General features: G+C 41.1%; 1 protein-coding gene across 3 annotated transcripts in view; it reads left to right on the top strand.

Moving 5' to 3' along the window:
- LOC141766614 (chemokine-like protein TAFA-5) overlaps positions 1-19,785 on the top strand; it is a 49,631-nt gene that overhangs the window by 1,515 nt on the left and 28,331 nt on the right. For all 3 annotated transcript variants that reach the window (XM_074633583.1, XM_074633581.1, XM_074633582.1), the window contains exon 2: positions 19,196-19,345. In XM_074633583.1, coding sequence (XP_074489684.1) covers positions 19,196-19,345 — 150 coding nt within the window. The remainder of the gene's footprint in view (positions 1-19,195; positions 19,346-19,785) is intronic.

Here is a 19,785-nt window from a genome sequence, read left to right as displayed (position 1 = left end):
TGATCCTAGTGTTGGCTTTTCCTGCCTCAGCCCCGCTGCCTCAGCCTCTGGGGCTGAAGCAGCGGGGATCCGCAGCGAGTAACGTTATCGTGTCCGACCGCGGCCGGAGTGAACAGGGAGACACCGACACCCGGTCGGAGACGATAACGTTTCTTGCTGCGGAGCCCCGTCCCTTCACAAGACACGGGAAATCTCTGTTGGTGTGGAGGAGCTGCAGCATTTATTTCTGCACAAACGTCCACTTTCAGTCCAATTTCCCATAATGCTAAATTTGACAAGACATAAAAGATGATAGATTTCATTGATTTTGACTTCAGCGTGTGTGTGTGTGTGTGTGTGTGTGTGTGTGTGTGTGTGTGTGTGTGTTTGTGTGTGTAAATGGACTTTCATTTGTATAGTGCTTTTCTAGTCTTCCAACCACTCAAAGCGCTTTACACTACATGTCAGCATTCACCCATTCACACACACATTCATACACTGATGGCAGAGGCTGCTAAGGTACCAACTTTGCCTATCAGGATCTAATCTAAATACTCATTCACACCGATGGCTATGCCTTCGGGAGCAATTTGGGGTTAAGCGTCTTGCTCAAGGACACATTGACATGTGACCCGGAGCAGCCGGGGATCGACCTACCGACCTTCCGATTGGTGGACGACCTGCTCTACCCTCTGAGCCACAGCCGCCCAGGTCAAACAGGTCAAAGGTTGTGTAAGGTCAAACTGAGTGTCCAAAAAGCCTCAACAGGTCACAGCAAAAGGTGTTAAAAGCCAGGTTACAACCAGGGTTAAAAATTACATGTCTGCGCGCACTCGTGCGTGATTTGATTTGCTGCACCTGTCGTCTCGTGCGTGTGCAGCTGCGGATGATGAGGTGATAAAAGGCGGGAGATGGAGAACATATGAAGCAGCAGCAGCCACAATAGCTGTAGTAGCGGGTTTGGGCCGGACCAGACCGAGCCGTGCAGTTTTGCCGGAATGAGGCGCCCAGGAAGCGGACTGAGCTCCAGAGTAGGTCCGCTGGTTTTTACTGGAAGAATCCAGAAAGATTAGAGACAGATGATGGAGAGAGGAAACACTGTGACTCTACCTCTCTCTACCTCACTCTCTCTCTCTCACCGTGCTGCACACACTCACACACTGCAAATGTATATATGTATATATATTTTTCAATATATCAATGAATTGTTTGTTCCCTAAAATGACAGTAGTGAAAAAATAAATCTGTCAGTCTGCAAATATCAAAATTAAACAAAAGCAGCAAATCGTGGAGAATACCAGATAATAGAAACTTTGTGGGTGATTAATTTCCTGTTAATTAATCCATCAATCAACTAATTTTTTCAACTCTAAAGGAAAAACCAGTCTCGGTAACACTTCATAATACTGTACACACAGATATGAGTAGTGACAAACGACCTGATAATTAGTAAACACCTGAACCTCCCTCGTCTACCAGCACACCTATTCCCACTTTCCCCATCAGCCCTGCAGCACTCGGCCTACAACGGCCCGCTCCTGTCCCACTCTTTGCCAGATTGTGCTTCCTCCTTTGCTTCCCAGCCATCTGGTCGGCCTGTTTGACTTTTCCTGTTCACTCACCAGACTTTTTGCCCCTCAGCTTGAACCCTTCTGGATGCATTTTCTTGTTGCCTGTCTGGCATTGATGGAACAAGCATCAGATCTTTTACTTAAAGGGAAAATTTGTACTTGAATTGTGGGTGGTGTGTGCAAATGAACGATGTTCGGCTTCCCTCCGTGTTAAGGCAGCGCTCAGCAAACTGTTTGGAGATTTTAGCCGTGGTCTCGCTATCTCCGCTTAAAATCGATTGTGTGTCTACAAAGCTTTGTACGGTAAAGCGGGGTTTATGCTCGCCGTAGTGTAAAGCATGTAGGCGCCGACAGGGACGTCATGGTGCGTTCAGGTGTGCTACTCAGTTGGTTGCAATATGCAACCTCACCGCCAGTTGCCGCCAAATCCTCATCGGGAGCAGGACGAGTTGGATGAGTGGGTCAACAAAACATCAAACTTTAAATCCAGAGACGGCTGTTTGTTCCCCGTTTCCTACTGACAGTGAACATGTTTTTCTTTCAAATCATGACCACGATCGTTTCATAACCTTAACCACATGTTTATTATTGTAACCATGACGACGAAGGTCCCCTAAGCTTAGCAGAGTTAACCCAAACCACTATATTTCCCTAAACCTAACCTAACCTAACCTAACCAAATCTTAACCATATTGTTGTCACATCGTAAAACTGATTCAGTGATTGCACTTCGAGAGTCTGAAGCAGAAACTCTGTGGGGTTTTTGTTCAACAGCTGCTTCTGCGTCTCCTCCTCGTGTGCAGATGTTTCAGATCATCAGTGCTGCTGCAGAAAGAAGAAAATCATAAAATCCAGCAGCTGCTCATTGAAATTCAACAATCAGAGCTCAAACAGAGTCAGCTGGGCAGGTTCAGGTTGCCTGTCATGCTGCAAAGACTCTTATTTTGAGGAGAGATCTGGTATCAGATCAGCATGTCGACTTTTCCTCTCTTTATTCAACTGGATCATTAGTTCATCATACAGTATGTCTGTTAATGTTACACATACTAGCACGTTAATATCTGTACTGGGATATAAGTATAAGTCTCTTTTAAGGCCCTGACCGTCGGACTGTTTGGGGCCATCGGTGAGCGTCTGTCTGCCTAGTTTTTCCGGTGTGTCCCGCACCGGCAGCTCTAGTCTGCCCGAGTTGTTTCAGCTTATTCAGCATGTTGAATCGGCGGCGGAGCTCGTCGGTGAGAGAAATCACTTTGATTGGCTGTTCAGCTTAAACGAATCAGTGCACGAGAAGAGAAACGGAAGTGAGGAAAGCAAGCCAACGAGTAAAGTCAAGAGGAAAATCACAGAAGGCTCTTCTCACTTATAATCTTCATCTCATGTGATCATTCCAATACATGAATATTTTCACAGCGACATGGCCGTCTGGAATGAAGCTAAGTGGTGACTGAGAGTTGTGTGAAAATGGTCGGCAAATGCTGTTTCCTGTAAGTATCATAACAACGGCTTGTATATCCGCCGTCCTCGGTCTTCTGGTTTCCCCTTTTTGAATGATGAATACAGACTACTGCCACCTGCTGGTGTGGAGAGATATTTCCTCTCACGCAGGCGCAGAACGTATGTGCTAACTAGCCGTCGGCTGTAGTCTTTGCGGTGTGTTCGGGTGCAACTTGTCAGCCAAAATAAAGGCAATGTGAGGCGACGCAACAGGCGGCCTGTGTCGCCGCTAGTTCTCTGATGTCGGGTTGGTGTGTACCCAGCTTTAAAGAACATAAATAATTTTATTTCAGGAGGTGGTGTCTGCTGTCGTCTCTTCTTCATTGATCATCTCAGTGTGAAAAGCTTTAATGAGCACAAACCGCAGACTGGATTTAATTCCCTCACGCTCTCTGTTTACTGACTTTCTCTTTTCTTTTCTCTGCCTACTCATAAAGCTCATTTAGATCCTGGAAAATAGCCTATTATGCAGCAGATACACTGTTGTGCCTGCGGTGTAGAAAAGCTTACCTAAGGAGCCTTCAGAGTCTAAATTAATTCTCAATGGTCCATTAAGTCGAGCGTATATTCATGGGAATTATGAACACACTGAATGAAAGAGAAGATCAGCAGCTGAGAAGGAAAAAACAAAACACAAACAGAAATTAACGGAGCAAAAAGCTGCAGAGGGTGTAATTGGATTTGAATAAATTCATCTGGAGGAGGACCGTCAGCAAGTGATTCAACAGTGAGCATGAAACTGAAGCTCGTTTTCAAATTTAAATCACACTCACAATCACACCGCCGACACACTGACAGACTTCAGAATAAGAGTCTCTGCAGAAACAAATCAGGGGAAACATTTAGGACTGAAATTCCGAGACTTAACATGATGTGATGAATAAATTCGGGCTGTCAAAGTTAACAGGATAATAACGCTACAACGAATAATTTTCATATGAAGCACGAAAGCTGAAGGAATCCGTTTCTACCAACCATGTCATACTAGCTTGTTGCAAAGGAGGCTAAATAATGCTCCAAAATTTGGTGAGGAAAAACTGTCGTGGCCATTTTCCAATGGGTCCCTTGACCTCTGGCCTCAAGATATGTGAAGGAAAATGGGTTCTGCAGTTTGGAGCAAGTCATAGTCAAGTCAGCACACTGACACACTGACAGCTGTTGTTGCCTGTTGGGCTGCAGTTTGCCATGTTATGATTTGAGCATATTTTGTTACGCTAAATGCAGTACCTGAGAGGGTTTCTGGACAATATTTGTCATTGTTTTGTGTTAATTGATTTCCAATAATAAATATATACATACATTTGCATAAAGCAGCATATTTGGCCACTCCCATGTTGATAAGAGTATTAAATACTTGATAAATCTCCCTTTAAGGTACATTTTGAGCAGATAAAAAAATACGGATTAATTTGACAGTCCTAATTGTGATGTTTCAGTTCATCAATATGGAACCAAATTTAAATGCTTTGTATACTGTGTTTTTTTATATACAGTAACTAAGACTCAAATAAAGGAAATGGAGTAAAAAGTACAATAATTCCCTCTGAGTTGTAATGGAGTAGAATTATAAAGTAGCCTAAAATAGAAATACTCAAGTATGTCAATATTGTAGTTAAGTACGGTACTTGAGTAAATGTACTTAGTTACTTTCCACATTGCACCACAATTCTCCCCTTTTCCGATTATGTAATAATAATAATATTAAATGTTGTAACAAGTCATGTTACCGGCCTGTTAAAAACATGTCCTCGCTCCTCTTCTCCTCCGAAGATCATCCTCGATGATGGCAGCCATCGATTGATTTCCGGGTTGCGAGCTGGAGGTCGAGGAGGAAGCAGAATTAGCAGAATATAAAGCACCCACAGGCTGATCTTTGACCTTTCTGTATCGGTGTCACTTCCTGTCTTAAATCTACTCTCAGTCATCATGTTAAACATGCCCGACAGTAATGACCTTGACTCGTGTTAAAGTCCTCTGCGACGGTTTCTGTTTCCAAACAGCTTCAGATTATTTGTGTTGGATTCGTGTCCTGCTGCAGAGCCTCGTTCATCATGTACATCAGAGGATCAGCAAACAGCCGCCGCGACGCGTCAAAACCAATTTCAGCCTCATCATTATTCCTCGGTCTTCACTCTCAGGACAAACACGGTGACTCCAGTTTTCCCGCTCTGTGATTGTTGTCCTTATTTTCAATTTGCAGAGGATTAAAAAAGAAAAGATGACGGATAATAAAAGCTCATATCAACCAGATGTCAGTTTATCTTCCTTCCTCTCATTCAGGAATAGATTACACGTCAACAGTGATCGAGAAAACAGTAGTCCGAGCAGAGAAAACAATGCGCTGTAATTTCATTATTCTGCTGTAATGTGAGCGAGCTGTGTGGAGACTTAATGTTTCATCTCAGCCGAATCACAGAGTCAAATAAATGTACAAGAGTTTTACTGCAGAGATCAATCCCTGCAGGCAGGAAGTCATCACAGCAAGTTCAATGCTGTAAAAAAGAAATAATGAAAATAATAAAGTTATACAAGATATAAAGAATTAAGTTAGACATTATCTGTGAGGTAGATTTTCTTTATGAAAGTAATAAAGATTTTACTGCAGTTGGAAAAACTGAAGTTTACGAAGCAGATCAGATGAGGTTTTCTTTTTTAGTTTTAGTTTATAGATGTGAGATATTTTCCATTTTTTTTAACACTAAATCTAACTGTTGGCAGGTGCCTGAAACATGCTTAGAAACATTTTCAGATTCAGAAAGAAATTTATTTGAAAAGTTAATTTGCAAAACAAACAGATAAAATCCATTCAACACGAGAGGCCTGTACTACGAAGCAGGATTTGGGGTTAGCGAGGTATCTTCAGGGTGAACCCTTCAGGGTTTTCAGTCCTACGAAGGTGGTTCACTTCTTACCGGGGTAGATCGTCATGGTAATTTATGCTGACCACCTAACCTGTTCCGGAGCAGGTTATGTTCCAGGTAACAGATAAAATTGCATAAAAGCACCGTTTACTGACCAATCACTGCTCGGTGCGTGGATCGTATGATAAAATCAACATAGTTTAAACTGATAATTGCAGGAAGGACAGCTGGCTGTATGCTGTAGGTATTTACCGCTTTGAATTATGTTTTTATATTTATTTTTTGACTCGCTCCTGACTCCGTTTCACACCGCCGGAGTCGGAGACGCAGCTGAAAGAAGGTTGAAATAGTCAAACATGCCACAACTTTGTCAAAGGGCATAATTAAGTGTAATCCGTTAATCCTTTATACTTCTAAAAGCTATTTGTAATATCACTGCCCCATCTAGACGACTATATCTGACTTTTGAGTATTCCGTTAAATGAATAATTCTGTTAATTTACGCATTTACACATCCGCAATTTTGTTTTCCTTCCTGCATTTGGCAGCTTCAACTGTGTTACTTTTAGTCTGTATTATGTGTTTAACTTCTTCTTATTTGTCTCATATTATAGTTCGCTCCTCCTTGTAAAATGTGCCGCTCTGCTGACAGTAGACTTGTCCATGTCTGTGATTGGTCAGATGCTGCAAACACCGCTCGATCATGCGAACGAGCTTGTAGCCAGATTGAGAAACCCTGGGTTGATTTACCGAGTTGATAATCAACGTCGTAGGACCGCTTAGCGGGATCTCGTTTGTTAGGGTTAGTTAAACCAGATAACGAGAAGATACCCTGAGTATGTTGAACTCGCTTCGTAGTACAGGCCTCTGTTTTTTGCAGATGAACGCTTCGTTTTCCATCATAAGGCAACGAAACTTTGAGAGTTTTCATATTTGACCTTGGGAACTTTGACAAAATAGTCTTATCTTCAAGTCCACTTTACTAACTCCTTCTTGGTGCTTTCAACTGCATGGAGATGTATTTAATGTGGCTCACAGGTAAAAAAAAAAAACAAGACACACACAGTCGACCATGTTGAATTAAAAATAAGCGTGATAATTATGGATGTACAAGAAAGTTTAAGTAATCATATGCAGATGTTGTCAGGATCCCAGGGTCTATAGTTTGTTTCCTGTTTTATTTCTATAGTCACTCTCCTCATGTGTTATGTTTTTCACATAACACATGAGGAGAGTTCCTTTTCTATCACACCTGTCATGCAGTAGTCTCGTTTGCTCTGCCCTTGTGTTGCTGCCTACCACACCCTCGTTGTCTCCGTTGTTAGCCAATCCTTGAGTTTCCCTCCTTGTGCCAGTGGCTGCCGTCTCCAGCTGTGTCTCGTTCTTCTGATTGGTTCTCTGTGTATATATACCTGCGTGTTTCCCAGTGTTCCTTGTCAGTTGGTATCCCCGGTGTTTGTGGCTGTTGTCATCTCGGCTCCTCGTTTTCCAAGTCTGGTAATAAATTATTATTTTTCTTCAGTTCCTGCTGCTTCAACATTTGGGTCCACCTGCCTGCATAACTGTGACAGATGTGCTTGTTTTTAAGCAGATACGAATGACATTTACTTTCAAGAAAAGTTTGCAGTTACAGTTTATGACACACATTCATGTACTCACAGCCTTCAATACAGTCATTAACTTGTTTTTACTGCTGCTCAATACATCCCATTACTTTTTATTATGCCACTTTATTTTTAAAGTGCTGCACGTCCTGTTCAGGGACTTTACTGTGCTGCTGCCGCTGCTTTTAAACTGGACATGAATACATAAACACAGTCAGGTGCAGACCAATGTGAGCGTCACACAACTCAACATATTTAATAATAATAAATAACTAAATCCTCATTTGATAGATAGATACTCCAACATTAATGTACAATACTTCTTAACAATATACAATACTTATCAACATTAAACATACAATACTTAACAATTTACAATACTTAACAACATTAATATACAATACTTATCAACAGTATATAATGCTTATCAACATTATACAATACTTATCAACCGTATACAATACTTATCAACAATATACAATACTTATAAACCATAATTTGAAATAAGTGGGATCATTTTACAGTACATATATAAATTGCTTATATCGTTTGTTCATTAGTTCACATTGTTTATTATCAGGATTATTTAGAAATACTGAAAAAATAAGTATGTTTATTTCACAACAATGTCCCGCTAGCTGTACATTATCCATCTTATTACACGGCTACTTACTTAAGAAATCAATAATTTGACATTAAAACGGTCCTCGAGAGACCAACATCAGTAGTTCGCCCATAGCAACGGTCTGTTATACATAGCAACGGTCTGTTATACGTAGCAACGGTCTGTTATACATAGCAACGGTCTGCTATATAGTACAAAGCAACGGTCTGTTATAAATCGCAACGGTCTACTATACATAGCAATGGTCTGCTATAAAGAAATAACAGACCGTAGAACAGAGTGATTGACCAATCAGAATCGAGATTTCAACAAAACTGTGTAATAAAATGTGATAGAAACTGATGCAGAAAGAAAAATGAAAGTCAGCCTGAGATCCTGTGAACTTTTTTTTGCGTTTCCTGAGACAACAACCGGCTCAGCTCCACTGACTGATGAGCTGCTATTCTGGAGTCACAGCAGCTCCGTTTGGGACGTTACAGGGTCACAACATCCACTCCTGTCATGATAGAGGAGGCATATTTTATTTTTTATCAGGACGATAAATCAGATGACCTTCATCTGAAAAACGTTATAACAGCTCTGAACAGAGAGGAGGAAAACCTGAGGCCGAAGCAGATTTTCTGTGTGTGATACTGAAAACTCTAAATTTAGTTTGGTTTAGTTTGGTTAGTTAGACGCTAGAGGAAAATTCATGGTGTCATTAGCAGCAGGTATATCCACAGCATATTTCATATCAGTCTTTCAAAAACTACCAGTCCTGGAAAGTAACTAAGTACATTTACTGTACTTAAGTATAATTTTGAGTTACTTTTACTTAAGTATTTCCACTACATGTTCCTTTATACTTCTACTCCACTACATTTATTTAAACAGCTCCAGTTACTTTACAGATTGCATTTCTTCACACCTTTCCTGTCCAGTGAAAACCACGTATCTCCAGATTTGATGATTTAAATGTTTGTGATAAACTGAAAGATGAAGTGTTCATTTATTTGTTGTCCTACTTCATAAGCTAAAAAAATTATTAATACAAAATATAATGAACAATTTAATTTTAATGTATTATTATTATTATTAGGGCTGTCAATCGATTGAAATATTTAATTGTGATTAATAGCATGATTGTCCATAGTTAATTATGATTAATTGCAAATTAATCACAAATCTTTTTTCTGTTCAAAATGTACCTTAAAGGGAGATTTCTCAAGTATTTAATACTCTTATCAACATGGGAGTTTGCTTTATGCAAATGTATGTATATATTTATAATTGGAAATCAGTTAACAACACAAAACAATGACACATATTGTCCAGAAACCCTCACAGGTACTGCATTTAGCATAAAAAATATGCTCAAATCATAACATGGCAAACTGCAGCCCAACAGGCAACAACAGCTGTCAGTGTGTCAGTGTGCTGACTTGCCCCCAAAGTGGGCATGTCTGTAAAGGGGAGACTCGTGGGTACTCATAGAACCCATTTTCATTCACATATCTTAAAGTCAGAGGTCAAGGGACCCCTTTGAAAACGGCCATGCCAGTTTTTCCTCTCCAAAATTTAGCGTAAGTTTGGAGCGTTATTTAGCCTCCTACCTGACAAGCTAGTATGACATGGTTGGTACCAATGGATTCATTAGGTTTTCTTCACTCTAGCTTTTAAACAGAGCTTACTACAAAGAAAAACCTGCAAGTTTCATTAATGCGTTAAAAAAATTAGTGGCATTAAAACAAATTTGCGTTAACGCGTTATTATCACGTTAAGTTTGACAGCCCTATTTATATAGAGTAAGATACCCAGCAGTATCTTTAAGATTAGCTCCACCTTTACCATGACATTAAAGAGATGAACACATTAATACATCAATAATTATAGACCAAAAATATAATATACATAATTCTGAATTGGACCTTTCTGCAGAATGAGTACTTTTACTTTTGGTACTTCAAGTATATTTTGATGATAATACTTTTGTACTTTTGCTTAAGAATTTGAATGCAGGACTTGTGACAAAGTATTCCTACACTGTGGTATTACTACTCATAGTGACGTAAGAGATTACTTCTTCCATCACTGGAAATTATGTCTTGTGCTCGTGGAACATTGGTTCAGAATAATAGAACTCCTGCAGCCTCTTTCAATGAACTGAAGTCATCCATGTTTGAGCTGGTGCAGCTTTTTAGTTAAAAAGCTGCGCAGCATCGAGCCTCAGTCGTCAGATTCCCTTCAGTCGTTTCTTTTGTTTTTCTTATTAGCCTATTATCATTATATTTAATGCAGCAGTCTCTTCAATCATGTTTACAACAAACGTGCTCTTTCTCCCGGCGTCCTCTGCTTAGACTGACGGAGACGAGACACAATAACATTTTCCTCCCGTTGTGCTGCAGCAGATGGAGAATTAAAAAAGACAAGTGATGAGCTGCAGCTAACGAGCAAACAGAGGCCCGCCGCCGCTGTCTATGCTGTCAACGTCTCTGGTTACCATGGGATACCTGTTAGCGAGCAGCGTCTCTTACATCATCTACATGCCGACTGAATCCCAATTACCGCAGAAAAGCTCCGGGGCTTCTCAGCCTCAGCAGCTCCGAGGGTTCAGGATCTTTGAAATAGAAAACTGAACTGTGATACTGATCCTTTTGATTTGAACTTTTATCTTTCTCTGACTTCAGACTAAAGGCCCAGTCACACCAGAATATTTTGTTGTAGATGTTTGGTGACGTAATGACAGTGGTGGAATGTCTCTTTTAGTGAGAGTAATAACATACTTGCAAACACTCCTGATTTTACCTGGAGATTCCCGTTTTTCATCGCCCTCTCCCGGTTTCCTGCCGGGGTCACAATTCTCCCGTATTTCTCCCGATTTATGGCAAATGTTTATACTTTTTTTCCTTTCCGTTTTCTTAGCCTGTTTCTGGAACTGAACAGTGTGTATAATCCCTACTGTTTCCACCCGGACAACAATAGAGACAACTATCGTTTCCCGGCGAAAGAGAGCAGTTTATGCTCGCGACACAGCACAGTTTGAGCTCATGTTTAAGCTGCACTCAAAGGTGGGCTTTGCTCGATGCAGTGAAAAGCCGTCGTAGCGCAGCACTAGCCATTACAAATAACGGGTTTCAAAGCGCAGTGGTGGCGTTGTCGTGTTGTGTGTGAAAGGACCTTCAGTGAGTGAGGGACGGAGAGAGAAATGGAGAGAACTAAGAGATAGAAATACACAAAAGTAAATAAAAACGGATGAATATTAGTTTATATCAGAGATTCACACGTCAAGTTCACATCAGAGGGGCAAATTATTCAGTTTTCTTCCCCGGGAGTTAAAGGTAAAATCAAAAGTTTAACATAAAAATGCACTTGCAGTGTAGTTATTATTTTGTTATTTTCACTCTTATAAAGTCACCTCTTATCAATATACACTCACCGGCCACTTTCTTAGACACACCTGTTCAATTGCTTGTTAACACAAATAGCTGATCAGCCAATCACATGGCAGCAACTCAATGCATTTAGGCATCTAGACGTGGAGAAGACGACCTGCTGAAGTTCAAACCGAGCATCAGAATGGGGAAGAAGGGGGATTTAAGTGACTTTGAACGTGGCGTGGTTGTTGGTGCCAGACGGGCTGGTCTGAGTATTTCAAAAACTGCTGATCTACTGGGATTTTCACGCACAACCATCTCTAGGGTTTACAGAGAATGGTCCGAAAAAGAGAAAATATCCAGTGAGCGGCAGTTGTGTGGACGAAAATGCCTTGTTGATGTCAGAGGTCAGAGGAGAATGGGCAGAGTGGTTCGAGATGATAGAAAGGCAACAGTAACTCAAATAACCACTCGTTACAACCAAGGTATGCAGAATACCATCTCTGAACGCACAACACGTCGAACCTTGAAGTAGATGGGCTACAGCAGCAGAAGACCACCCGGTATTAGCAAGGTGTACCTAATAAAGTGGCCGGCGAGTGTACGTTCTTTATTAATAAGCGTATTTCCCAAAACGTGGGACGTCCAATGCCAGCATTTTTTCTTGGCGACTGGGCTTTTCCTCACCGTAGAGGTCATTCTCTCACTCCTCTGTGATTTTGTGTGTGTGTGCGTGTGTGTTAGCGTCCATCCTCTGACCTTTGACCTTTATGTCAGATATGATTACACTCACAGGAATGAAGGTTAAAGTGTCCTCTCCTATGTTGTGTCGCTGGCCGTCAAATATGAAGCTCCAACACTTTCCACTGTGACCTTCGACCCCTTTAAACATGAAAGTACATAAAGAGCTGACTTCACAGAGGTCTGACTGTCTGTATTCATGCCGAGAAGAGGAGGAGGAGGAGGAGGAGTAGGAGGAGGAGGAGGAGGAAGAGGTGATAACCATCATCACAGCAGCTCTCAGACAGAGATGAGATAGTTTATTAGCTTCCATGTAGCCTCGAGGCCAGCGGGGGGGGAGAACACATCAGACAGAAAGCAGAAGTCGTGTTAATGCAGGCTGTCAGATGTAATTATGAGCTTCATTAAAACTGCAGAGAGTCTCAACACAGAGATGTGAACACTGTTAGTGTTTTTAGGAGCAGCGGTGCAGGAAGAAGTATTCAGAGCCGTCACTGAAGTGAAAGCATTAATACCACTCTGTGAAAATACTTCACTACAAGTAAAAGTCTTGCATTCAAAATATTACAGCAAAATGCATGAAAAGTCAAAGTATTAAGTGTCAGTAAAATGTTCCCTGTCAGTGTTTTACTATTTTGTGAAATTGTCACGAAATTGAATCTATTTGATTCGTGTACATAGATGTGAATTTCCCTTTTTTTTCGTAACGCTCAGCACGACTTTCAACAACGTATTTTTAGTGCGTTTTCCTACGAATGTCCAGCAACACTTGACGCCGAGTCAATTTCCGCTTCAGTCTTTTCAACATTAAAACTACTTATTTAGGTTTAGGAATAAATCACTAACATTCAACATCAACACATCTGGAGATACGTGGTTTTCACTGGACAGGAAGGGGATGAAACACTGTAATCTGAAGAGTGACTAAAGCTGTCAGACAAATGTAGTGGAGTAAAAAGTACAATATCTGGTAGTGTAGCAGTATGAAGTTGCATAAAATGGAAAGTACAAGTACCTCATATTTGCACTTAAGTAGTAGCCTACTTATTTACATTCCACTGCTTCAATCTGTTAAATCTGAACTTGATCTTATAAAACGACTTACTGCTGGAGCTTACTGTCGTAATGCAGCAGTACGACTAGTTTTATAGGACATTTGATGTTTTGATGTTTTGATGTAATTTTCCCGTAGAAGTGGAGGAGCCTGTGTGTTATGGTGAACAACATACTCGTCGACGCACAGACATTAATCCTCCCGAACGATAACTCACCTGACGGACAGCGGCGATGACTTCGAGCCGATAGAAACAACAGCAGTCTGTTTGTATAGGAGTCTATGAGACAATGACGCTACTTCTCACTTGATTTATTACCTCAGTAAACATTGGAAACATGAGTTTATGGTCTGAATCGCTAGTTTCAAGACTTCTTCAATACAGCATGATGGTCTTCATTCATGTTTCACAAAGACGCTGCTGACAGCGAAACGCTGCTCGCCACATCAAAACCTCTCAGCTCCTGAGTGCTGCTGCTGCTACATCATGTTTCAGGCTGACAGCTGAAGCTTTTTATCCCGACAGTCAGGACTTCAAACAGCTACCGCTGCAGAAATGACAGAATAGATTTTTTAAAAAATGTCTGAAGGACAGAGTGGCCTTTAAAACTGTAAAATAATGATTTATACTCTACAGAAAAACTGTGTCAAAACAGCCTTTTTACAGAGCTTTAGAGAGAGTTTTTCTTCTTACATTTACCCTTAGCTAAATATCTTTTCTTCAGCAAAATTTTAATTAACTTGCAGTTTCTTAAAATAATTTTTTTGGGGAAGCCCAGTTTAAAGTGCATTACAGCAGTGCAGCACAGTGGTGGAGGAAGTATGCGGATCCTTTACTTAAGTAAGAGAACTAACACGTTATTAAAAATACCCCCATTACATTTAAAGGTACTGCATTGAAAATGTTGTAAAAGTCAGTGGTGGAATGTAACAAAGTACATTTACTCAAGTACTGTACTTTGGGACAGTGCCGGTGCCGCACTATTGTACACACACGCACCTCTACATATGATCAACAGCGATATCCGTCTGAGAATAACTAATAATAATTAATGCTGAATATGAAGAATGAATAATGTTGTGGGATTATTCCTTATTTCATGAGCTATTTTGGAATTTATATATATATAATTATATATATATGTATATATATATAATTTTATATATATATACATATATATATATATACAGCATATATATAAAAATAAAATAAAAATAAAATGGAAGCATTCAAATACTGATTTAGAGGTTGATACCATGGCAACGGTCGAAGCTTCGAAGCATTCGTGTCAGCCATAATATACATATGAATGAATGAATGAATATGCTGAGCCTCAGTAGTGTCAAAAATATATGTTATAACAATGCAACACGAAAATTGCTAATATTATAGCGTAACTTTGGTATTTTTGAACCCCTATTTTTCCATGTTTTTGTGTCTAACTAACTATTAGGGTCAGCTGCTCACGGCTGTAATATGGTGCTATTGGGGCAAGTTGGCACCGTCATTTACGTCCACTAAAAGTGCTTGTTTTTGCCATGACAGGTTCTGATTGTTATTATAAGCGTCTGACATTATAGAAAGAGTCTCGCTCAAGGAGAAGTCTCGTTCTGAAATTTGGCGAGGTGAGGTGTTGCCGGAAGACAACGTTGGAAACGTGGAATACATCCATGGTGGAAACGTGAGTGTTTGTTGTGTTGGAGAACAGAAAGCGTAGCTTAGTGTTATATAAAAGATTTTCAATATCATGGCTGAATATTTAGCTGATTTCCACAATATCGATGAGGTCTTTGAATTGTATTTATTTGCGCCAGAGAATACGTATATTCAGATTTCACAACCAGACTTCTCCTTGAGTGCGACGTGGACACAATAACAAACAAACCGGATCAAGAGAAAGGTGAGAAAAAGGTTTAATTTCTCTGTAGGTTCCTTTCCATGATGATGTCAGACACTTATAATAACAATCAGAGCCTGTCAGTGGCAAAAAAAAGCCATTTTAGTGGACTATCAACGCCATCAGCTGTCTCCAGTGATCATGTGACCCTCACCTTGCAGGTCGTAGTGGTCCATCGGGAGTCTCTTGTGTCTCTGTTGAAAGACTAAATGAGCTGTTCTTGTCGATGTTGTTGTTGTTTTCCTGCTCTGACCCCGCTGCCCTCCGTCTTTCTGAAGAACTGCTCCCTCTGTTCTCCTGACTCTGGGGTCCTGGTCCTTTCTGAAGGGGGGGCGGACGGTCCATGGCTCTATTGATGACAGTTCATCAGCATGCAGGGGGGGCTTCTGCCGTCACCACGGCGACCAAATACAGCTTCTGTCCCCTGTGATTCACCCAACATTCATCCCTCCATCATCGAGCCTCTGCCTCAGCTGAGCTATGAGGAGGTTTTCATTATCGATACCTCCAGACTTCACAGATTCCTTCTATTAATTAATTACATGTTTTAGTTGACAAAAATGTGAGAAACAAAGCCAGATGTCTAACTTTAGTTCTCAGAGTGTAGAGTAATTCTTCAAACTGTTTATAAGCCACCCTAGCAGCATGGTTTTATGGATGGCAATAGCTGTCTTGTGGTCGGTCTATGATTTGACATACAGACATTCGTGGCCCCAGGGGGATAATTCAAGGGCCCTATGAAATCTGTTATATTTTTTTTCCTGATTACGTTTTATTTCTCCCAAATTCCGTGTTGAAGGGGTGAAGAGGTTTCAGAGGTCCTTGAGGAGGCTCTGGCTGTCCTTGTGGAAGTTTAAGAGGTCTTGAAAAGGTTCCAGGCTTCCTTCAGAAGGTGCCAGAGACCATCGAGGAGGATTGTGAGATTCTTTAAGGGTGCTTTCAAAAGCCATAGTCCGTTTAGTTAGTCTGAATCAGAGTGAAATTTATACTTTTGGTTAATTTTCTATTTAGTCTGGTTCGGTTTCACGGTGCACAAATTTAACAGAAATAATTCGCTGAGGGGCGTGTATGAAGGAGGGAATTAATTTTTTTCATCTCGAGAGCTGCCACTTCTCTGCAGGGAATCACAGACTTTGACATATTACTGTTGAAGTTTTTTTTACTTTGACTCGGCACTGATCTACTGTGCACACAAATCCCTTCTCCTCCAGTTTATCTTCAGTGCTTTATAAAGATCACTATTATTGTGGATTTTATTTAGCATATTCTGTATGTTGTCTTCGGCCCAGACGTCAAGCAAACATCTGACTTCTGCAGAAGTCCAGGTCAGTCCTCTCTCACTCATGTTAACCCTGTCGTTTACCTGTGTCCATCTCAACAAATGGCCGCACAGGCAGCCTGCGTTTTGATTCACTTCCTGCAATTGGGTCGGATTATGTTTTACCTGGAATCAAACCTCACTATAGTTCGCTTGGAAACAGTCCGAGACTGCTAACGAGAGGTGGTCTCTGACCAGTTGTTTTGGTCGACACCAGAGTACAATTACTGTGTTCACAACCGCCCAAACGAACCGCTCCAGAGTTTAATTAAAACAGACTAAATGATGGCTTGTGAAAGCACCATAAGAGGCTTTAAATGCCCCTGAAGAGGTTTCAGGGGAGCTTAAGGAGGCTTTAAATGTAGTTGTCCTTGAGGAGGTTTAAGAGGTTTTAAAAAGGTCCCAGGCTTCCTTCAGAAGGTTCCACAGATCCTCGAGGAGGTTTGTGAGATTTAAGAGGTTTTAAATGTCCCTGAAGAGGTTCCAGAGGTTTCAGATTTCCCTGAGGAGGTTGTACCGTAGAGTTCCTTGAAAAGCTGTCTTGCAGAGGTCTTGAGAGACCGTTGAGATGGTTATTGTGGTCCCCAAAGAGGTATTTAAAGTTCCTTGTGAAGACTTTAGGTCCTTGAGGAGGTATGTGAGGTTTAAGAGGTTTTAAATATCCCTGAAGAGGTTCCAGAGGTTCTTAGGGAAGTTCAGATTTCCCTTAGGTTGTAGATTTCCTTGAAAATATATTAGCTATCTTGGAGGTTTCAGGGTCATTGGGGATGTTTTGCTGGCCGTCAGGAGGTTTAAGAGGTCTTGAAAGACCCTTGAAATGGTTATAGTGGTCCTGGAGGAGGTTTTAAAGTTCCTTGTAAAGGTTTTAGATCCTTGAGGTGGTTCCTGACGTTTTTGAAGTGTGGAGGTCATTGAAGAGGTTTCAGAGAAGTTAATGTGTGTGATCACTTCTGTTGCTATGGTTACCATGCAGTTTAGTACAACTTTAGCTGTGATTACTATGTTTGAGGTGAACACGTATAACATTTAACAGACGCCTGTCTGCCAATCAGTGAGCATGATTCTGTTTCTATGGTTACTGCAGTATCATTTCTGTGAAGTGTTGGATGGGTGTGTGAGGATGCGGTGAGCCGAGTCACACACTGACTGACAGGAAACAATCAGCCGTCAGTCAAAACACTCAACTGGTAATTTAAAGCTTGTTCAGCGTCGCAGCAGCAGATGAGGAGGGATTCCTCCTCCTGTCTCACTTTTTAAACTGTTCTCATGGGAGAGTTGCAGCCTTTAATGGTCATGTTTCAGCTGGTGGAAACTGAAGACAGAAAACTCTGAATCAACCATCAATGATCATTTTGAACTGAACTGAACCTAATTCTGTCTTTTCAGAATAAACATAATTTAACTTCCAGTCCGTCTGTAAACCGCTTTCAAACAGCAGCAGTTTGTCAGTTGTGACACTAATGAGGGAAATAACAAAATAAAAGACTTTGCCTCGGACAGAAAACAGCATGAAAACAGTATTTTTCACACACCTTCTGGAAAGATATGCTTTTATTTTGGAATTTCATTCATTGGCAGAAAATTAATCCAAGTGTGCACAAACATGAGTCAGCCGTTGATAAATTCACAGAATCACAGAGATCCTCATCTATTCTTTATTAATCCAGCCCAGTCTCACGGCAAAGAGTGTAAAGCTGGGCATACATAGTTTCTGGCACGACTCATTTTAGAGTCGGACCGGATTTCAGCTTTGTTGGGCGTTGTTTGCCGTGCAGTGTACGGTGGGGGGGAGGACGATTAACTCCTCCCGTCTGGCCGACGGACAGTCAAATGAATTTATGACATGCCGAACAGCCGATTCCCCAACGTCACTACCTTTTTTCTACTTTTCTTAAAATCAGAGCGTAGCTATCAAGTTCACAATGTACAATAGATATAGTAAAACATAGCTAACCAACACAGTGACATTAGTGACATTTATTACACGACTTTGTTGAATAATCGATTCTGCAATCACGGCGTTCTACAGTCTGTTATTTCCTTATAACAGACCGTTGCTTTTTCGGACTATTGCGGAGCATTTTTGTGTCAAATTATAAGTAAGTCGCCGTGTAATAAGCGGGATAATTTACAGATGGTTTCGAAATTGTTCGAAATAAACCCCTTCAGGGCGATGCAACATCGCCTTGTCAGGGTCTATTTCACAACAATGACCGGCAGTACATTATGCCCTACTTGTCAGGTGTCTTCCGTACTGACGTTCTGTTGTTTCCGTACGTTTTTTACTTAGTTTACGTACATATTTTAAGCCTTCCATGATGTTTTCCCTTTACCTAATTAAGTGGTTTCTTGCCTTATCCTAAGTCAGTGACCATGACGTTTTCCCAAGTCAGTGTTTCCCCCTGCTGGTACTGCACGTTAAGACAGGCGTGTAATATTCACGTCTCTGCGAGGCCAAACGTGACACTGACAGGCTGTCCTCTGGTGGAAAGCCGCCCTATTACACGCTGTGGCGTGATATCAAGTTGATTAATCACCACCTGTGACTACTTGTCTACTCTCAAAACGAGGCCATTGCAAAGGGAGTTCAACAGAACAGAAATAAAAGAAAACAAAGCAATTTGCAAATTGCTTTGTGAGGGAAACTTTTGTCATTAAAACGTTTGTTTACATGATGTACTTCTGTCCGTCCCTCAGGTCAGCTGGCGGCGGGGACCTGTGAGATCGTCACTCTGGACCGAGACAGCAGCCAGCCGAGGAGGACCATCGCCCGACAGACGGCCCGCTGCGCCTGCAGGAAGGGACAGATCGCCGGGACGACACGAGCCAGACCGGCCTGCGTAGACGGTAAGACGCTCGCCCTCCCCCGACTATTGATGGCAAAGCAGTTCTTTTCAGTATCCTGAATCACTAGAACCAGTTCAGAAAAAAGTCTCAATCAAATATTTGTTTGCCGAATCGTTCAGTGCTTGACCGGAGCTCCAACTGATCTGCACGTAGTCCCATTCACTGAACAGAAACACGACTGGACATTCAGTTCAGCTCCCAACTAGTGAACTGAGAACGGAGAATTTAGTTAGATAAAGATACTGTTTGTAAATAAAAGGTGTATGCAACTAAATTTCATTTTTTTCTGAAATGAAAACAAGAAATACTAGTTTCAGATCGGCTCTTGGTGTGTGGTTTAGTGTAACGTAAGAATTAATTAGGGGTATTTTAAGGGTTTCCAGTGGGTCAAGCGTGCAGAATCTTCTCTCTCAGGATGAAGGTCAGCTCCCAGCTTGAAG

The sequence above is a fragment of the Sebastes fasciatus genome, chromosome 4, assembly GCF_043250625.1.
Source record: "Sebastes fasciatus isolate fSebFas1 chromosome 4, fSebFas1.pri, whole genome shotgun sequence".
Lineage (NCBI taxonomy): Eukaryota > Metazoa > Chordata > Actinopteri > Perciformes > Sebastidae > Sebastes > Sebastes fasciatus.
Note: the sequence above shows the minus strand (reverse complement) of the source record. Positions and strands in the feature narration are given on the sequence as shown.